General features: G+C 24.8%; 1 protein-coding gene across 1 annotated transcript; it reads left to right on the top strand.

Moving 5' to 3' along the window:
* Positions 1-1,684: 1,684 nt before the first annotated feature.
* On the top strand, positions 1,685-14,229 carry LOC145833770 (eukaryotic translation initiation factor 3 subunit I-like). Its single transcript, XM_082940947.1, has 9 exons — positions 1,685-1,746; positions 3,443-3,570; positions 4,562-4,689; positions 5,885-6,028; positions 7,597-7,736; positions 10,847-10,957; positions 12,078-12,167; positions 13,241-13,407; positions 13,929-14,229. Exons 1-9 carry the CDS (start codon positions 1,744-1,746, stop codon positions 14,008-14,010), a joined length of 993 nt encoding a protein of 330 aa, XP_082797073.1. The 5' UTR covers positions 1,685-1,743; the 3' UTR covers positions 14,011-14,229.
* Positions 14,230-14,460: the final 231 nt, after the last annotated feature.

The raw sequence follows: 14,460 nt of genomic DNA, 5'->3' as shown, positions 1-14,460 counted from the left end.
AAAACCTAGAAAAAATTTCTAAAACTTTTGGCAACCCTGCCAGCAAACTCAAGATCACTCAGGACAGTTTTAAAATTATAAAAAATCTGAGAATAGTTCAAATTTTTTTAATTCGAAATCCAGTTTTTTTTCTAGATCTTGAATGAGATGTAGTTGTTCCATTTTCAATATGTTTATATTTTACAACCAATTCTGTTTAAAAACTTGATTTTTTAGATATTTTAAAGTTTGTTTGAAGTTTCATTTTAATTTTTTTAAAGGTTTTAAATGTTCGTATTGTTTACTAAAATTTCAACATTTAACACGTTTCATCAGAACAATATTGTTTACTAATATTTCACCGTTTTACATGTTTCATCAGAGCAATTGTACTCTTTAGATATCTGAAATTTGCTAAAATTAAAAAAAAGTACAAAACAATTAATATAAAGATTAAAAATTTAAAAATTATACCAAGTTGTATAAACAGTGATTCAATATATTTTAGGGTATGTTACAATTTAAATTTGGACAACTTAAATTCCAACAATTCAAATGCTTAAAAAATATTTGAAACACTATATCTCAAAAAGTAGTATAAATAAAAAAAATACACATATAGATCTTATTAAAATCTACAAGCCACTTTTTGTTTTTTGCAAAATTTTAAATATCTTTTAGGGTATTTCAAAATTACTAAAAATAACTATGATTTTTACTTTATTCTACTTGTATCTCAAAAAATATTCAATGTTCTGAAATAAGAAAAAAATGGCTTGTAGATATTGTTATGACCTACACATGTATTTTTATTTGTGACGGTTTCAGTTTTTTTTTAATAACTTGAGTTGTCCAAATTTGAATAGTCCTGCACCCATATCTTATTTCTTTAGTATTTCACTTATATACTTACTTTTAAAATTCATGAATTAGTCAGACTGTGTTTTTAATATTTTGTTTAAAATCTAGTATTCAGTATAAAGTTTTGTGGTTCTAAATTTTTATAACTTTTACTTTTCCTTTAAATTTTTCTAAAAAAATTAATTACTGTTTATTAAGATCTATCTACCAGTTTTTAAGAAGATACAAAAAAAAAAACTGCATACTTATTAAAGGTACTAATCAAGGTTTAACAGGCTAAAAAATTGTCATCATATAAGTTATTTTGCTGAAATATATCTGTTGGTATATATATTTTTTGAAAAGTGCATATGGTTATGATATTGGCTTAAAAATACCTAGTAGAGTACATCATTTTTTTTGTACTACATGAAAATAAAGAAATAATAATAAACTAACACTGTAGAATTCAAACTTAATCCTGTATTGTGTAGCATTTATAAACAATTATTGTTATAGTTTCTCACTAATTTATAATTTAGTTTTCAATTTTAAATTTTAAGATTTAAATGTAAACACTTATCAATATATAAGTAGTTTTATTTTATTTTTTTATGTAGTTTTTGTTATAAACTTACTAGTAAAGAACATGTTTACTTAATTACAACAAGTTTAGAAGTTTAATTATATTTTTAAAATTTAATAAAAGTGTCTGTTAAAAACTTACATCTGTAAGCTTGTAATGATAAATATCTGATCGGCTTTTCAAACACAACTTATGTATTTATTTGAATATATGAATCACCATAGTCTTTGGCAGTTTTAATTAGCTAACAAAATCTAATACAAACATCTTTGCAGCTATTAAATAACCACTTAAAAGTTTTTCTACAACAAAGGTTCTTACATCAACAAACTAATAGAATGGTGAGTATCTAATATTTTGAAAATTTATTACATAAATTTTTGAGTTTTAAGAGTTAGTATTTAATAGTTTTTAATACATATAGTTATTGTTAAACTATTAAATTTAGCCATCATTGTCCGATTTTCCATTGTAAAATATACTTTAAGTAAACTAATTAGTTGATGAATATTTAAATTACTTTTAAGATGGTAAACTGTTTAGAATTTTCTTATTAATCCAACTAATGCCTTAAAAATAATAGTGATTATATATATATACATTTTAACATCATGTATGTAAAAAAGCTGAGTCAGGCTGTGAAATTTAAAATTTGTTTTTCTAAAGATGGTATGTAATTTATGAAAAAAAATTCATTAATATTTTTTAGTAGTTAATTAATTTATACTTATGACTGAATATTTTTTCTTAACTATTCAAAGTAGACTTAAACAAAAAATAATCTTATAAAGTTATATTTATTATTTAAATTTAAAAACAAATTTATTTTGTTATAGTAACATTTAGCTTTTTGTTTTAAAATACATTAAAAAAAAGAAGTAATATGTAGTTAAATAAATTTTATCACATTATAGTTGTGCTAGGAAATGATTAATAAATTTATTAACTAATATTACTTGATAGTTAAATTTTTTTTTGATATCAACTTAAAGACTAAACATTTTTTTGAATGAGAGTTTGATTAAATATATTTGAAAAAAGTTAAAATTAATGTTTGAATTTTTTAAATTTATATGCATGTTTATACCAAAATTTAAAAATTTGTTAACTAATATGATACTTTTTGGAAGTTTAAATCAAATTATCAAACGTAGTTTATGTTAGTTTTGAATACTTAATTTAAACCCATGAGTATAAAAATAAGAAAAAAAATAGTCATTATTTTTATAGGACTAAATTCTTAATTTACCTCTGTAACTTTTGTACGATTTTGTTTCTTAAAACCTAAAAAATATATTTTAGCAACTTAAATTTTACTGTTAATTTTACTTAATGTTTTGCTCTAATCAACAATAAAAATTTTTTTTTTATTTTATACCAGAATTTGTTACAGTTATATTGAAATTACATGAAATATTTTTAACAAATAATAATTTATTTAACTTTTTAGTTGAGTTTATCAAAATAGTTTTACAAAAAAGTTTTTATAATGAATTAAAGCTAATGATCAAAAAATACTTTGTGAAATATATTTAAATGTCCAAAATTTTTTGGTCTTAGTTGATATATCATTATATATAAAAGTAAATTACCTTAAATTCACAGTAATTTTCAACTATTTATTATGTTTTCAATAATGCAGTGTATGTTTCAATATACAAAAACTGTTTTAGCTAACAGAAATAATTTTTTCTGTCAAATATTTCTAATAGAGTTATGTTTTTAATACAGTTGAATGAGTTACATTCTGTTTAGTGTTTGGAAAACTCATTCAAAATTATCATTAAATATGATTTTGTTTGTTTATACTATTATTATTCATCAGAAACCAACAGTGTTGTATATAAGATTGTTAAAATGTTATACTTCATACAGAAATCATAAGTATTGCAATATATTATTATTACATGGCCACAAGTGTTCTTTAACTTATAGGTTTTCAATATTCATCAATATTATCAGAATAAAGCAATGATCTTACATATATATTGTATTACAAAATTTTACAACCAATTATTCAGTGTTTTTTCATCACAGAAACCAATAGTATTGCAAGGGCACGAGCGTTCAATCACGCAGATCAAGTACAACACCCAGGGAGACCTTCTCTTCTCATGCTCCAAAGATCACTCTCCCTGCGTCTGGTACTCTGACAATGGCGAGAGGTGGGTGTTTTGGTTATAATTATTTGTAAATAAATTTTTGTCAAAAATTTGTTATAGTTTTAAAATTTTTATTAAATATATATGATATATAATAATTTATATAATATTTTTTTTTGTATTCTTACTATCAACTTATTAAGCTGACAGTAGTTAAAAGTAAAAGATTTTTTCATGTTTTTCAATGTTTTCAGATTGCATTTTAATGCTAAGCTTTAAAATACTTTTTTAGGTTTTTGCTTAAACATTTTAATCTTTAAAAACGAAGTGTTTTTTCATTTGTCTTACTTTTCTTGCACCTACAGATAAAATCTTATTTGTTTTCTGATATCATTTTAAAGTAAAGATTTTAAGTATTTTTTGTGGATGAATGTCTTTGACACGTATAAAAGTAAACTTTCAATTCCTTTTTTTAAGTTTAAAACATGTTTATAATCTGATATAATGTTTTTATCAAATTTGGATAGGTAATAGCTTAATTGGTTAAATTTTAGTTTACCTATATAAAGTACTTATATAGTAGGCACAAGCTAATAATTCATTGTTTACAGCATAATAATTAGTTACAATTGTTATAAACTTTTAGGTAGTCTAACAAAAAAATATAGATTTAAATGCATATATTTATTATGTTAAGATATAAAAGTACATTTAATTTTCCTCACATATTTTTTTTTACAATGATTAAAAAATTTATTATTAAGATAAAGAAAATACACTGGTCAGAATTATTACAAATAAAGACTATTACAACAGTAACACATCAAATTGAATTAAGTATTGTAAAATGCAGGGTTGCCAAAAAACCTGGAATCATGGAAAATCCTGGATTTAAGCAATTTTTGCTAAAAAAACCTGTAAAAACCTAGAAATTGAGAAATTTTGAATAAAACCTGGAATTTTAAACAAAAATAACTAAAAAAACCTAGACTTCTAAACAACTTTTTAGTAACACCAGCACTTGTAAAATATTAATTTAGTTTTCTTATTACAGATTGGGAACATACACTGGCCAGAACCGCCACAAAGGTACGGTCTGGTCGCTCGATGTGAACTGGGACTCCAAGAAGTTGTTCACCGGATCCGCTGACATGTCAGCTAAACTGTGGGATGTTGAGACAGGTTTGATTGTTTTTATTAAAGAAGTTAATTTTATAACCTGAGATTAAAAAAAAATCAATTTTATTAATTGTGCTACTTTCTTTAAAGCTGGAATACAATGATATGTCAACTTAAGTTAACATTTTTTTTGTGAATAAATGTTAAGCTATATAGTGGGATGTTGAGATAGGTATGATTACTTGGTTTTATGAAGGCCATTTTGTTACTTTATTACCTTTTGACTAAAAGATTTTGAATCAGCTTATTTTTTTCCGTAGATAGAGTTTTTGGTAATATTGTAATGTAATAGTTAAATTAAATTTACTTGTGGTACTTTAGACGATGTAATTGTTTATGTTTTCAAAAGTAATTAATTTTTCAAACGAAACAAAAATTTAAATGAGCTATATTATTTGTACTACTTTTTATATAATGCTAGAAAAACAATGATTGTTTTTGTCTTCTTAACCTAACAATTAATTTGTAAATAATGATGTAAAACTATTAAATTCAATCCTCTGTATATTTTACCCTAACTTTATACTAATTAATCTTAAGATTGTGTTTTAAGATAGTGTTTTAAAAAACATTTTTTATATATGAATAGTTACATTGTCAACTAATTCATTATTTTAAGCTTGGCTTGATTGAATTATTTTATATCTTAAATACGTTTTTTACTCAATGAACAGCACTTAATCAAGCCAAGCTTAAAATAATGAATTAGTTGACAATGCAACTATTGATTTATAAAAAATACGTTTTTTACTCAATGATTAGCACTTTAAATGTAGTTTTTTGGTGGCTCAGTAAATTCTGAAACAAAGATTTAAGATTTTTTTTTGTAGCCAAAATAAATTTGTATTTATTTGTTTTAGTATTTGCATCGTTATTTATCGTAAAGTGGTCAATATTTACAGCTAACATTATTTACCCTTGAAAAAAAGTCAAAATGGATATGCGTCTAAAGTGTATTTCAATTTAGTTTTTACACAGTTTTAAGTAATGTTATCTCTGTATAATAAAATTTAAAGTTGTTGTATTTTGTGTCAGTCAATTAACATGAACAAATTATTACTTTTACAATAGATAATCAAATTGATCAATATATTATACACATTCCTAATATCCAATGGAGCTTGTATAATTCTCCATTATCTTCTAACATACGTCCTTGATTTACAATTAACTTTTTATAATGTTTCTATTATCGCAGGTGTTTGCCAGTCAACGTACATGACCAAGGCTTCCGTGAGGTCGGTCGACTTCAGTTACTGTGGCAACATGATCGCTTACTGCTCCGACGCCCAGATGGGTCACAACCCCAGGATCACCATCAGGGACATCAGGAAGGACCCTGGTTAGTATTTGAGTTTGTATGCTGTTTCTATTTGTATGTCCTTGATAAGTAATTAAGTTTTTGTAGTTTTTATATTTAACAAGGTCGTTAAAAAACCTTCAAACCTGCAATTTGACAATTTAGATTAAAAACCTGGGAAAACTTGGAGTTTTAAACAATTTTAAGATGGCAGTTAGTAAAATTTCAATTAGACTCAGAAAATCTAACTTTAAACTAAAAATAGACCCTAAAATATGTACTTTTAAAAACCTGGAAGAAATTTGGAAAACCTGGAGAAAATTTGCCAAAAATATTTGGCAACCCTGGTACGACTTTGCTCAGTTGTTGGGTTTTTAAATTGTTTCTGTGTATGTTATATTTCTAGTTCTATTTTAGGTGTTTCCTTGTATTTATATACCAGATGAGCACAGCTATCTAAAACAAGCTTTGTACAAATTTCTTTGATTGTTAATGACTTCGTATGGAGTTGATAAGTTTTTAAAAATCTTGTTTTGTAGAACCTAGTGAACACTGAATAATAACTAGTCTTTTGACTATCCTACCAAATATACTGAAACCTCTAATAAAATAATAGTTTCAATCAGAAATGGAAGCAGTATTGGAAATACCCAAAGAATAGTGTTTTAAATAAATGACATGCAATAAAATTATATAAGCACTATATATCAGATACGACCCTGGTTTGTTAAAAAGTTTTTGTGGTGTATTTATTTTAGTTTGGACTGTTTAGCAGTTTAATTTGATAATGTTTTTGCCAATTTAAATGTGTCACTTTTTACTTATTCAGTTTTTACGGTGTTTCTAACTATTTAATAAATCCAAGAATCATACTTGCTAACATGACCTTAAAATAGATGCTTGCTGCGAGTTTGTTTTTGCTTTTAAGTTGTTATAAATGAACCTTTTTAGTTATAGATTTCATTAAATTCATAAATTTTTGGATTTGATTTGTCAAGACGTGATGCGTGTAGAAGGCAAACGTATATAACAAAAAATATTGTTAGCCTTTATGCACTTAAAAGTTATTAATGTTTTTGTCGTTGAATGGAATGTGTCTAAAAAACACTAAATTTTAAGGTCTGAACCCATTAAAACAATTTATATTTTTATACTTGTTAAAATATTTTGGTTATTTAAACTAATTTTTTTTGGCTGCTACGGTTTGAAAAAAAAAAAAACTCGAAAAACTTAGAATTTTTAACAATTTGAACAGATTAAGTAATAAAATTTCAATTTGACTCAAAAAATCTATCTTATAGGTATAAATTTTTGTCATCATCATCAAACAAAAAAGAAAACTAAAAAAAGTAGCTTTAGACTCTTAACAACTTAACTTTAAACTAAAGACAAACCCAAAAATATGTACTTTTAAAAATCTGGAGGAAATTTTGAAAACCTTTACATTTTTTAGGTATGTAAACATTGTATTGGTCCTTGAGATAACCAAAGAACATTATTTTATATAAAAATACAATATGTTATACTTATTTAGATATGGAGCAATTTTGGATCTCGAAATAACTAGAAAAATAGCATCTTACATAAAAATAAAGATATTTATATTTTAGACATGGAAGCAATTTTGGATCTTGAGATCACCAGGGAAAAGCACGGAGCATTGTCCAAACCGATGTGTGTATTGTGGAGCAATTTGGACCAACATTTGATCACTGGTCACGATGACGGTACTCTCTGTCAGTGGGACACTGTTAGTTTTGTTTAATGATTAATTATCGCTCATTTAGTTATTTGTTTAACATTAATCGTTGTTAGTTGTTTGTCTATTTTAAGGCCATAGGGGGGTAGGCCATGTTTTTTACAAGTTGATCTTATTTTATAGAGTTTTTACTAAGCTTCAAGTTGCTTTTTACCGTTTTTAAAAATTCGAATTAGTTTTTGAGATATGACCGGCCAAAGTCGGGCCGCATAACAGGTTCCTTATGGGGAAGGAAAAACTAAAACGGCAAAAAAAGACTAATGCATTCAAAATCTATCTCCTCCTTCATTTTTTAAGCAATCTTCTTCAAACTTTCACAGTCTATTCTTTATACAATAACAAAAAAACGTTATTTGTGACTTTAAAAAATTTCAAGTAAAAATACCTTTTTTTTTAAAAAAAATTTTTTTTTGATAAAAAGTAACTTTTTTTTTTAATTTTTGTCATAAAATTTTTATTTTTAAAATTATTAAAATTCACAAATAACGTTTTTATCTCATAATGTAAGGAACATTTCCTGAAAATTTGAAGAAGATTGCTTGAAAAATGAAGGAGAAGATAGATTTTAAAACCCGTTTTTAAAAACTCGAGAAAAACGGCTTTAAAGTTACCCTTTATATACCCTTTATAAAGACAACACTTTATATAACCGGTCATAAAAAAAAGTTACTTAATATTTTTAAAATCTAAAAAAAACATCTGAAATATTGTGAAATTTACTATAATATAAGTCTATATGTTATTTTTGGTCAAAAAAATGACTTCTACCCCCCTATGGCCTTAATTAGTTTCTTGTATAGTTATTATATCTTTTTTTTATTTTATTTCATTTGATCACTGGTCACGATGATGATACTCTCTGTCAGTGGGACACTGTTAGTGTGAATTTGAGGATTAAAATATTAGTTATTTACATATTTTATTATATTTAAACTATTTTTGTTTAATTTGATCACTGGCCACGATGACGGTACTCTCTGTCACTGGGACACTGTTAGTTTGATTTATATATTAAAACTATTGCTAATTGCATATTTAGTTGTATGTTTACATTTTTGTATAATTATTATATTTTTGTTATTTTGATTATTTGATCATTGGTCACGATAATGGTACTCTCTGTCAGTGATATACTGTTAGTGTGATTTATTTTTGTAAATTTTGAATAACTATTGTATACCTTGTAATCATTAGTTGCTATTTTTTGTTAATTACTAGATGTACTAAGTTGTAACCTCAGTTTAAGGTGTACTGAGGAGTGAACCTTAAAATTTACAAATTTTAAGCAAACCCTATAATTGCTATGAAAGTTTTTATATTTAAAAAATAAGTTTCCATGCTTTATGTTAAAATATGTTATAAGTTTTCATAGTAATAATAAACAAGTAGCTATTTTGATATTTATGAGGAAGACAATTTAATTTTCTGTTACTTAAGGGTATAGAGAGTGGGGGTCCACCTTAATTTTTACAAGTTGATCTTATTTTATAAAGTTTTACCTGAGCTATCAGACATTTTTAACCATTTGAAAATATTCAAAGTAATTTTTGAGATATGAGCGATCAAAGTCGGTGACCACAATAGGTTCTTAATGTAAGGCGCAAAGTAAAAACATGAAAATGACCATTTCACTAAAAATTCTATCTCCTTCATTTTTTAAGCAATCTTCTTTAAATTTTATCAGATAGTTGTATTATTAAATTTTAAAAAGATTAAACGCATGAATTTTTTTAATTTTAAAAACATAATTTTTCTAAAGAAAAACCACCTTTTTTTTTGTCTTATTATCTAAAGTATTTAGTTTTTAATATTTTTAAAACTCCAACATTCAAAGTCGTTAAATTATAAAAGGAACGTTTCTTGAAAGTTAAGTGTCTAGCTCAAAACATGAAGGAGAAGATAGATTTTTAGTGATTTTTTAAAATTCCGAGAAAATTGACCCTTAAAAATTTGCAGTCCATATGTTTGTATCGGAAAATTTTTAGAAAAATTATATTATCTCAAAAGTTAAATAAAACTTTTTAATTCTAGAAAAACTGGCTTATAGTTTGTACTTCAAGTTTTCATATAGATCCAATGTAATTTTTAGTAAAAAGAAATGTCGGACCCCCCATGCTTTTAATATCCAAAACTAAATCGTCAGTTTCAAATGACTGTTTTAAATTAAATAAAAAATAAAATTTATGTTACATATTCTGTAACTTTTCTTAAATAAAATAAATAAAGTATTTATTGTTTCATAATACTTATTGTTGAAAAAAAGTTAGTTTTAAATGTTTTTTGAAGTATTGTTAAAACTTATTTCAATTTTATTTACTTTTAATTTATATTAAAAGTTAATTAATTATATAAGTTAAGTTATAATTGTATTATTGTTTAATAATTTACTCTCTGTACTTCATAATTCAATATAAAATAAAAAACTGATAATTTTTTGAGTATATAGTTTTAATATTAATATAAAAGTATTTTAAACATTTCACAAGCAGTACATTCAATGACACATGTTCAAATAGAATTTGTAAACAATTTTTCTGGGTTTTTTATAAATATTTGTTTTATGTTCTAATATAAATGTAGCAACTTTTATAAACAGTAAAAAATAGAAATTTAAATTAGTAGCCTTTCTAATACTCACATAAAAGTAAACTGTAAATAGGTTTTTTATGAACTTGAGAATATTTTTTTATAATACAATTATATCATTTTCTATTTTAGATAGGATTTTCTTTTTTTATTTACTCATACTAACAAAGTTGTTTAAGGTATCACTATTTTGCTGAAGTTTTTTGAAACTCATAAAATTGTTTCAAATATTTGAAATTCAACTATTCTACTCTTTATACATACAAATGGCGACTTTTTCAAGTGTTGTTTATCTATTATATATATTTTTTATTCAAACATCTTTGTACTGGCTATAACTCTATTAATTATTTTGTAGTATATCAATTACACATGTATTATAAATGTTTTTCAGTAAAAAATTCTTTCTTAAGGTAGGTACCCTTCTTAACAGACCATACCTCCATCAAGGATTAATTTTATAATTATATTGATTACATTTACACATTTTTTATAAATTAGAACTTTTTCTCCAGGCCGGTTCCCTTCTTCACAGGCAGCGCCTCCACCAAGGACAGATCACTCACATGGAGTTGAGCAAAGACGGAATGAAGTTGATCACTTCCTCCAAGGATAAGTATGCTAAGGTTAATACATATTTGTTTTTTATTAATATATTATATTACTTGCTCAAAGGATAAGTATGCTAAGGTTGATACATATTTGCTTTTTATTAATCTATTATATTGCTTCCTCCAAGGATAAGTATGCTAAGGTTAAAACATATTTACTTTTTACTAATCTATAATATTTCTTCCTCCAAGGATAAGTATGCTAAGGTATATATATATATATTTTTGTTTTTTATTAGATTTTTAATTTTTGAAAGTGAGTAAAGTTGTTTACTAGTTTTTAATTTATAAGAGATAAGTATGCTAAGGTTAGTACATATTTGTTTTTTATTAATCTATTATATCGCTTCCTCAAAGGATAAGTATGCTAAGGTTGATACATGTTTGCATTTTGTTAATCTATTATATTGCTTGCTCAAAGGATAAGTATGCTAAGGTGAGAATTTATATTTTTAATAAATATATATATAAATTCAAAGTGAATATTGATGTTTACTAGTTTTTCAATATATAAGAGACAAGTATTCTAAGGTAAATATGTAATTGATTATTTGGTTGATGTTGTATTACCTCCTCCAAGGATAAGTATGCTAAGGTTAATACATATTTGCTTTTTATTGTTGATGTTATCTAGTTAATTACTTATAGTTTATTATAGGTCAAAATGTTAATTAGTATTATTAAGGAAAAAAATTCTACGGTGAAATTTATTGTAAAATATTTATGATATTTAAAACTGCTATTATTTCCTTTTAGGATTTAACTGTTAAGATAGTTACAAGAGCTGTTACATTTAAATTTTTTGTACAATAATGAATTAAACGTTCAAAACTGAAATATTAAAAGTGAAATTAATTTAAATTTACAGCTTTCAAACCCTTAAACATAGGGCAAACTTGAAATTCAAAACTGAAATTTCATATTTTTTACAGCTTTCAAACCCACTCACTTTGGGCGAACTTAAGTGTTACAAAACTGAAATATTAATTTTTTTTACAGCTTTCAAACCCACTTACTTTGGGAGAACCTAAGTGTTACAAAACTGAAATATTAATATTTTTTTACAGCTTTCTAACCCACTTACTTTGGGCGAACTCTAGTGTTATGAAACTGAAATATTAATATTTTTTTACAGCTTTCTAACCCACTTACTTTGGGAGAATTGAAATGTTACAAAACTGAAAGGCCTGTCAATTCTGCTGCTTTGTCACCCACTCACAAATACGTAAGTTAAAATTTTACCAAGTTTTTAAATATAATTAATTTTACTTTTTTATTTACTTTGAAAAGAATATAAAACATCAATAACCTTTTTCGGATTGCTTCAAGTAACTTTTATTAGTTTTTATCAATTTAACATATAAGAGTTTGATTTTATAGAAGAAAAGAAAAATCAAAAATTTTTTGCATGGCTGAAAAAATAAAATAAAAATGTTTACATTTTGTTTTTGGGTTAATAGTATAAGTATAATCAATTATACAGTTAAAATTTCTAAATATTTTACATTTTGCAATACTGTGTTTCTTCTGCAGTGTTTTTTGTATTACGTATTTACGAATTAAGAAAAATATAAAGTATATTTTTTTAAATTTTTTGTTCATTAAAAAAAAACCTGTCAACGTTTAAATATAAAATATCTACCTTAATAGTTTACTTAATATGAATTTTGGCTACTAACTATGTTAGATATTTTAATTTCACTAATACGCTTTTTGAACAAAGATTTATACAAAATCTTTATTTCGCGTATACAAGCAATTTTTAGTATTTTGCTAATTTCAGTTATTAAAATAATAGCTTTTCCAAACCAGTTTTTTTCGAAGGTCTAAAGAACTATTTTACAAAAAACATAATTATATTTTTTCTAAACTCTTGTAAAGGAAAACTTCTCTAAATTTAACTTAAAATTAGAATTATTATTGTTCAAATAGCTCCTACATGATCTCTAAAAATTAATAATCTGTTTATTTTTTATTTAAAAAGTCTTTTGAAGTTACCTAATTTAAATTTTGTCTAAAAAAATTTACAACAATAATGTATTTTGTGAGATAATCAAAAATAACTCATTTTCCTCTTTTATGTGTTGCATATATGGGAAGGTCGAACTAGTTGAAACTTAAAATTAAATATGAGCTGATTGTTTGTTTGTAATAGATTTTATAATCTTAAACTGTAAAGCAACATGTACTTTGTTACTTACAATTCAGTTTTTGTCAGAAAGTTACCTTCAAACAAACCTAGCTGGTGCGCTAAAGTAGTCTTGCTAATTCTTTCACTCGGTAATTTCCCCCAAACAGGTAGTCCTCGGAGGAGGTCAGGAAGCCAGGGACGTGACCACAACCTCCTCAAAAGACGGAAAATTCGACGCCAGGTTCTTCCACATGGTCTTCGAGGACGAATTCGCCAGGGTCAAGGGACATTTCGGTCCAATCAACTCAATTCAGTTCCACCCCAACGGACAAGGGTTAATGTTTTAATTTTAGGGGATTTTTATAGGGTTGGCTTTTCTTTGTTTTAGTGGATTTTTTTATATAAAAGACAATTTTAAAAAGATATTTTAAAATAATTCTATTTTATTTTAGGAAACTTTATAACTTTTTATGGATATAGAGTTCTAAAAAAGTAAAAAATATTTTTCGAATCATTTTAAGAAAATTTTGTTTAAGGTAAATGTAGGAAAAACTGAGTAAGGGATATAAATTAGGTATTTGTGATAATATTTTTTCATGAATTTTAGGGTTACAACTACTCTTTTTTTTTAACCCAAGTATAGATTGTGATTATAACATCTTAAATTCCTCTGTAAGGATATATATCTAATTTAAACTAAAAAATAATATATTTACTATGGAATTGTTACTACAAAGTTGGAAATTATTTCCTCTGATTTTCCAGCATTACTAAGATCCATAAAAATGTATAATGATGTGTAGAAACTTATTTAATAAAACTCAAGTTATTGTTAATTATTAATCATTTAAACAGATTTTCCAGCGGTGGTGAAGACGGTTTCATCAGAATGCACAAATTCGACAATGAATACTTCAAATTCCAGATGGAGTGTTAACTAAATTAATTAATTTCCAACGCAAAATTAATTAATTTCCAACGCAAATGTCTCGAGTATATAAAGAATATCACTACTACCCCCCTTAAGAGATTACTTAGTAGGAGGTTTTATTTTTTGTGCGCTTAGGACAATTTCTTTTCTATTCGGGTTTTTATATATAAGTTATTTATAATAAATATATTTTTTTGTTGTGAATAAATTATAGGTGAAGTTGAAGAGTTTGTATGTTTTCCAAAAAAATATTTAAGTTTGTCATTTATATGTAATGTTGTAAAGTATAGATACTGAAAGTTATTTGAAAGCTAACCAATTAGGTTTCCTCTAGCTAGTTAAAAGTAAGCCAAACACTGGAAAAACATAATAACTTGAAATTAAAATATGTTTTTTAACTTTTAAAATTATAAAATGAAATTAAAACGTGTTTTTTATTATTAGTTAGATTACTAA

Source organism: Thalia democratica, chromosome 4 (genome assembly GCF_965202585.1).
Source record: "Thalia democratica chromosome 4, ktThaDemo2.hap1.1, whole genome shotgun sequence".
NCBI lineage: Eukaryota > Metazoa > Chordata > Thaliacea > Salpida > Salpidae > Thalia > Thalia democratica.
This window is presented reverse-complemented; position numbering and strand designations above follow the sequence as displayed.

What these genes read in the sequence shown, in the direction of transcription:
- LOC145833770 (XM_082940947.1), top strand. An exon ending in TACTCTGACAATGGCGAGAG is followed by an intron (nt 3,571 to 4,561) that starts GTGGGTGTTTTG and finishes TTCTTATTACAG; the next exon opens with ATTGGGAACATACACTGGCC. An exon ending in GGACATCAGGAAGGACCCTG is followed by an intron (nt 6,029 to 7,596) that starts GTTAGTATTTGA and finishes TTTATATTTTAG; the next exon opens with ACATGGAAGCAATTTTGGAT.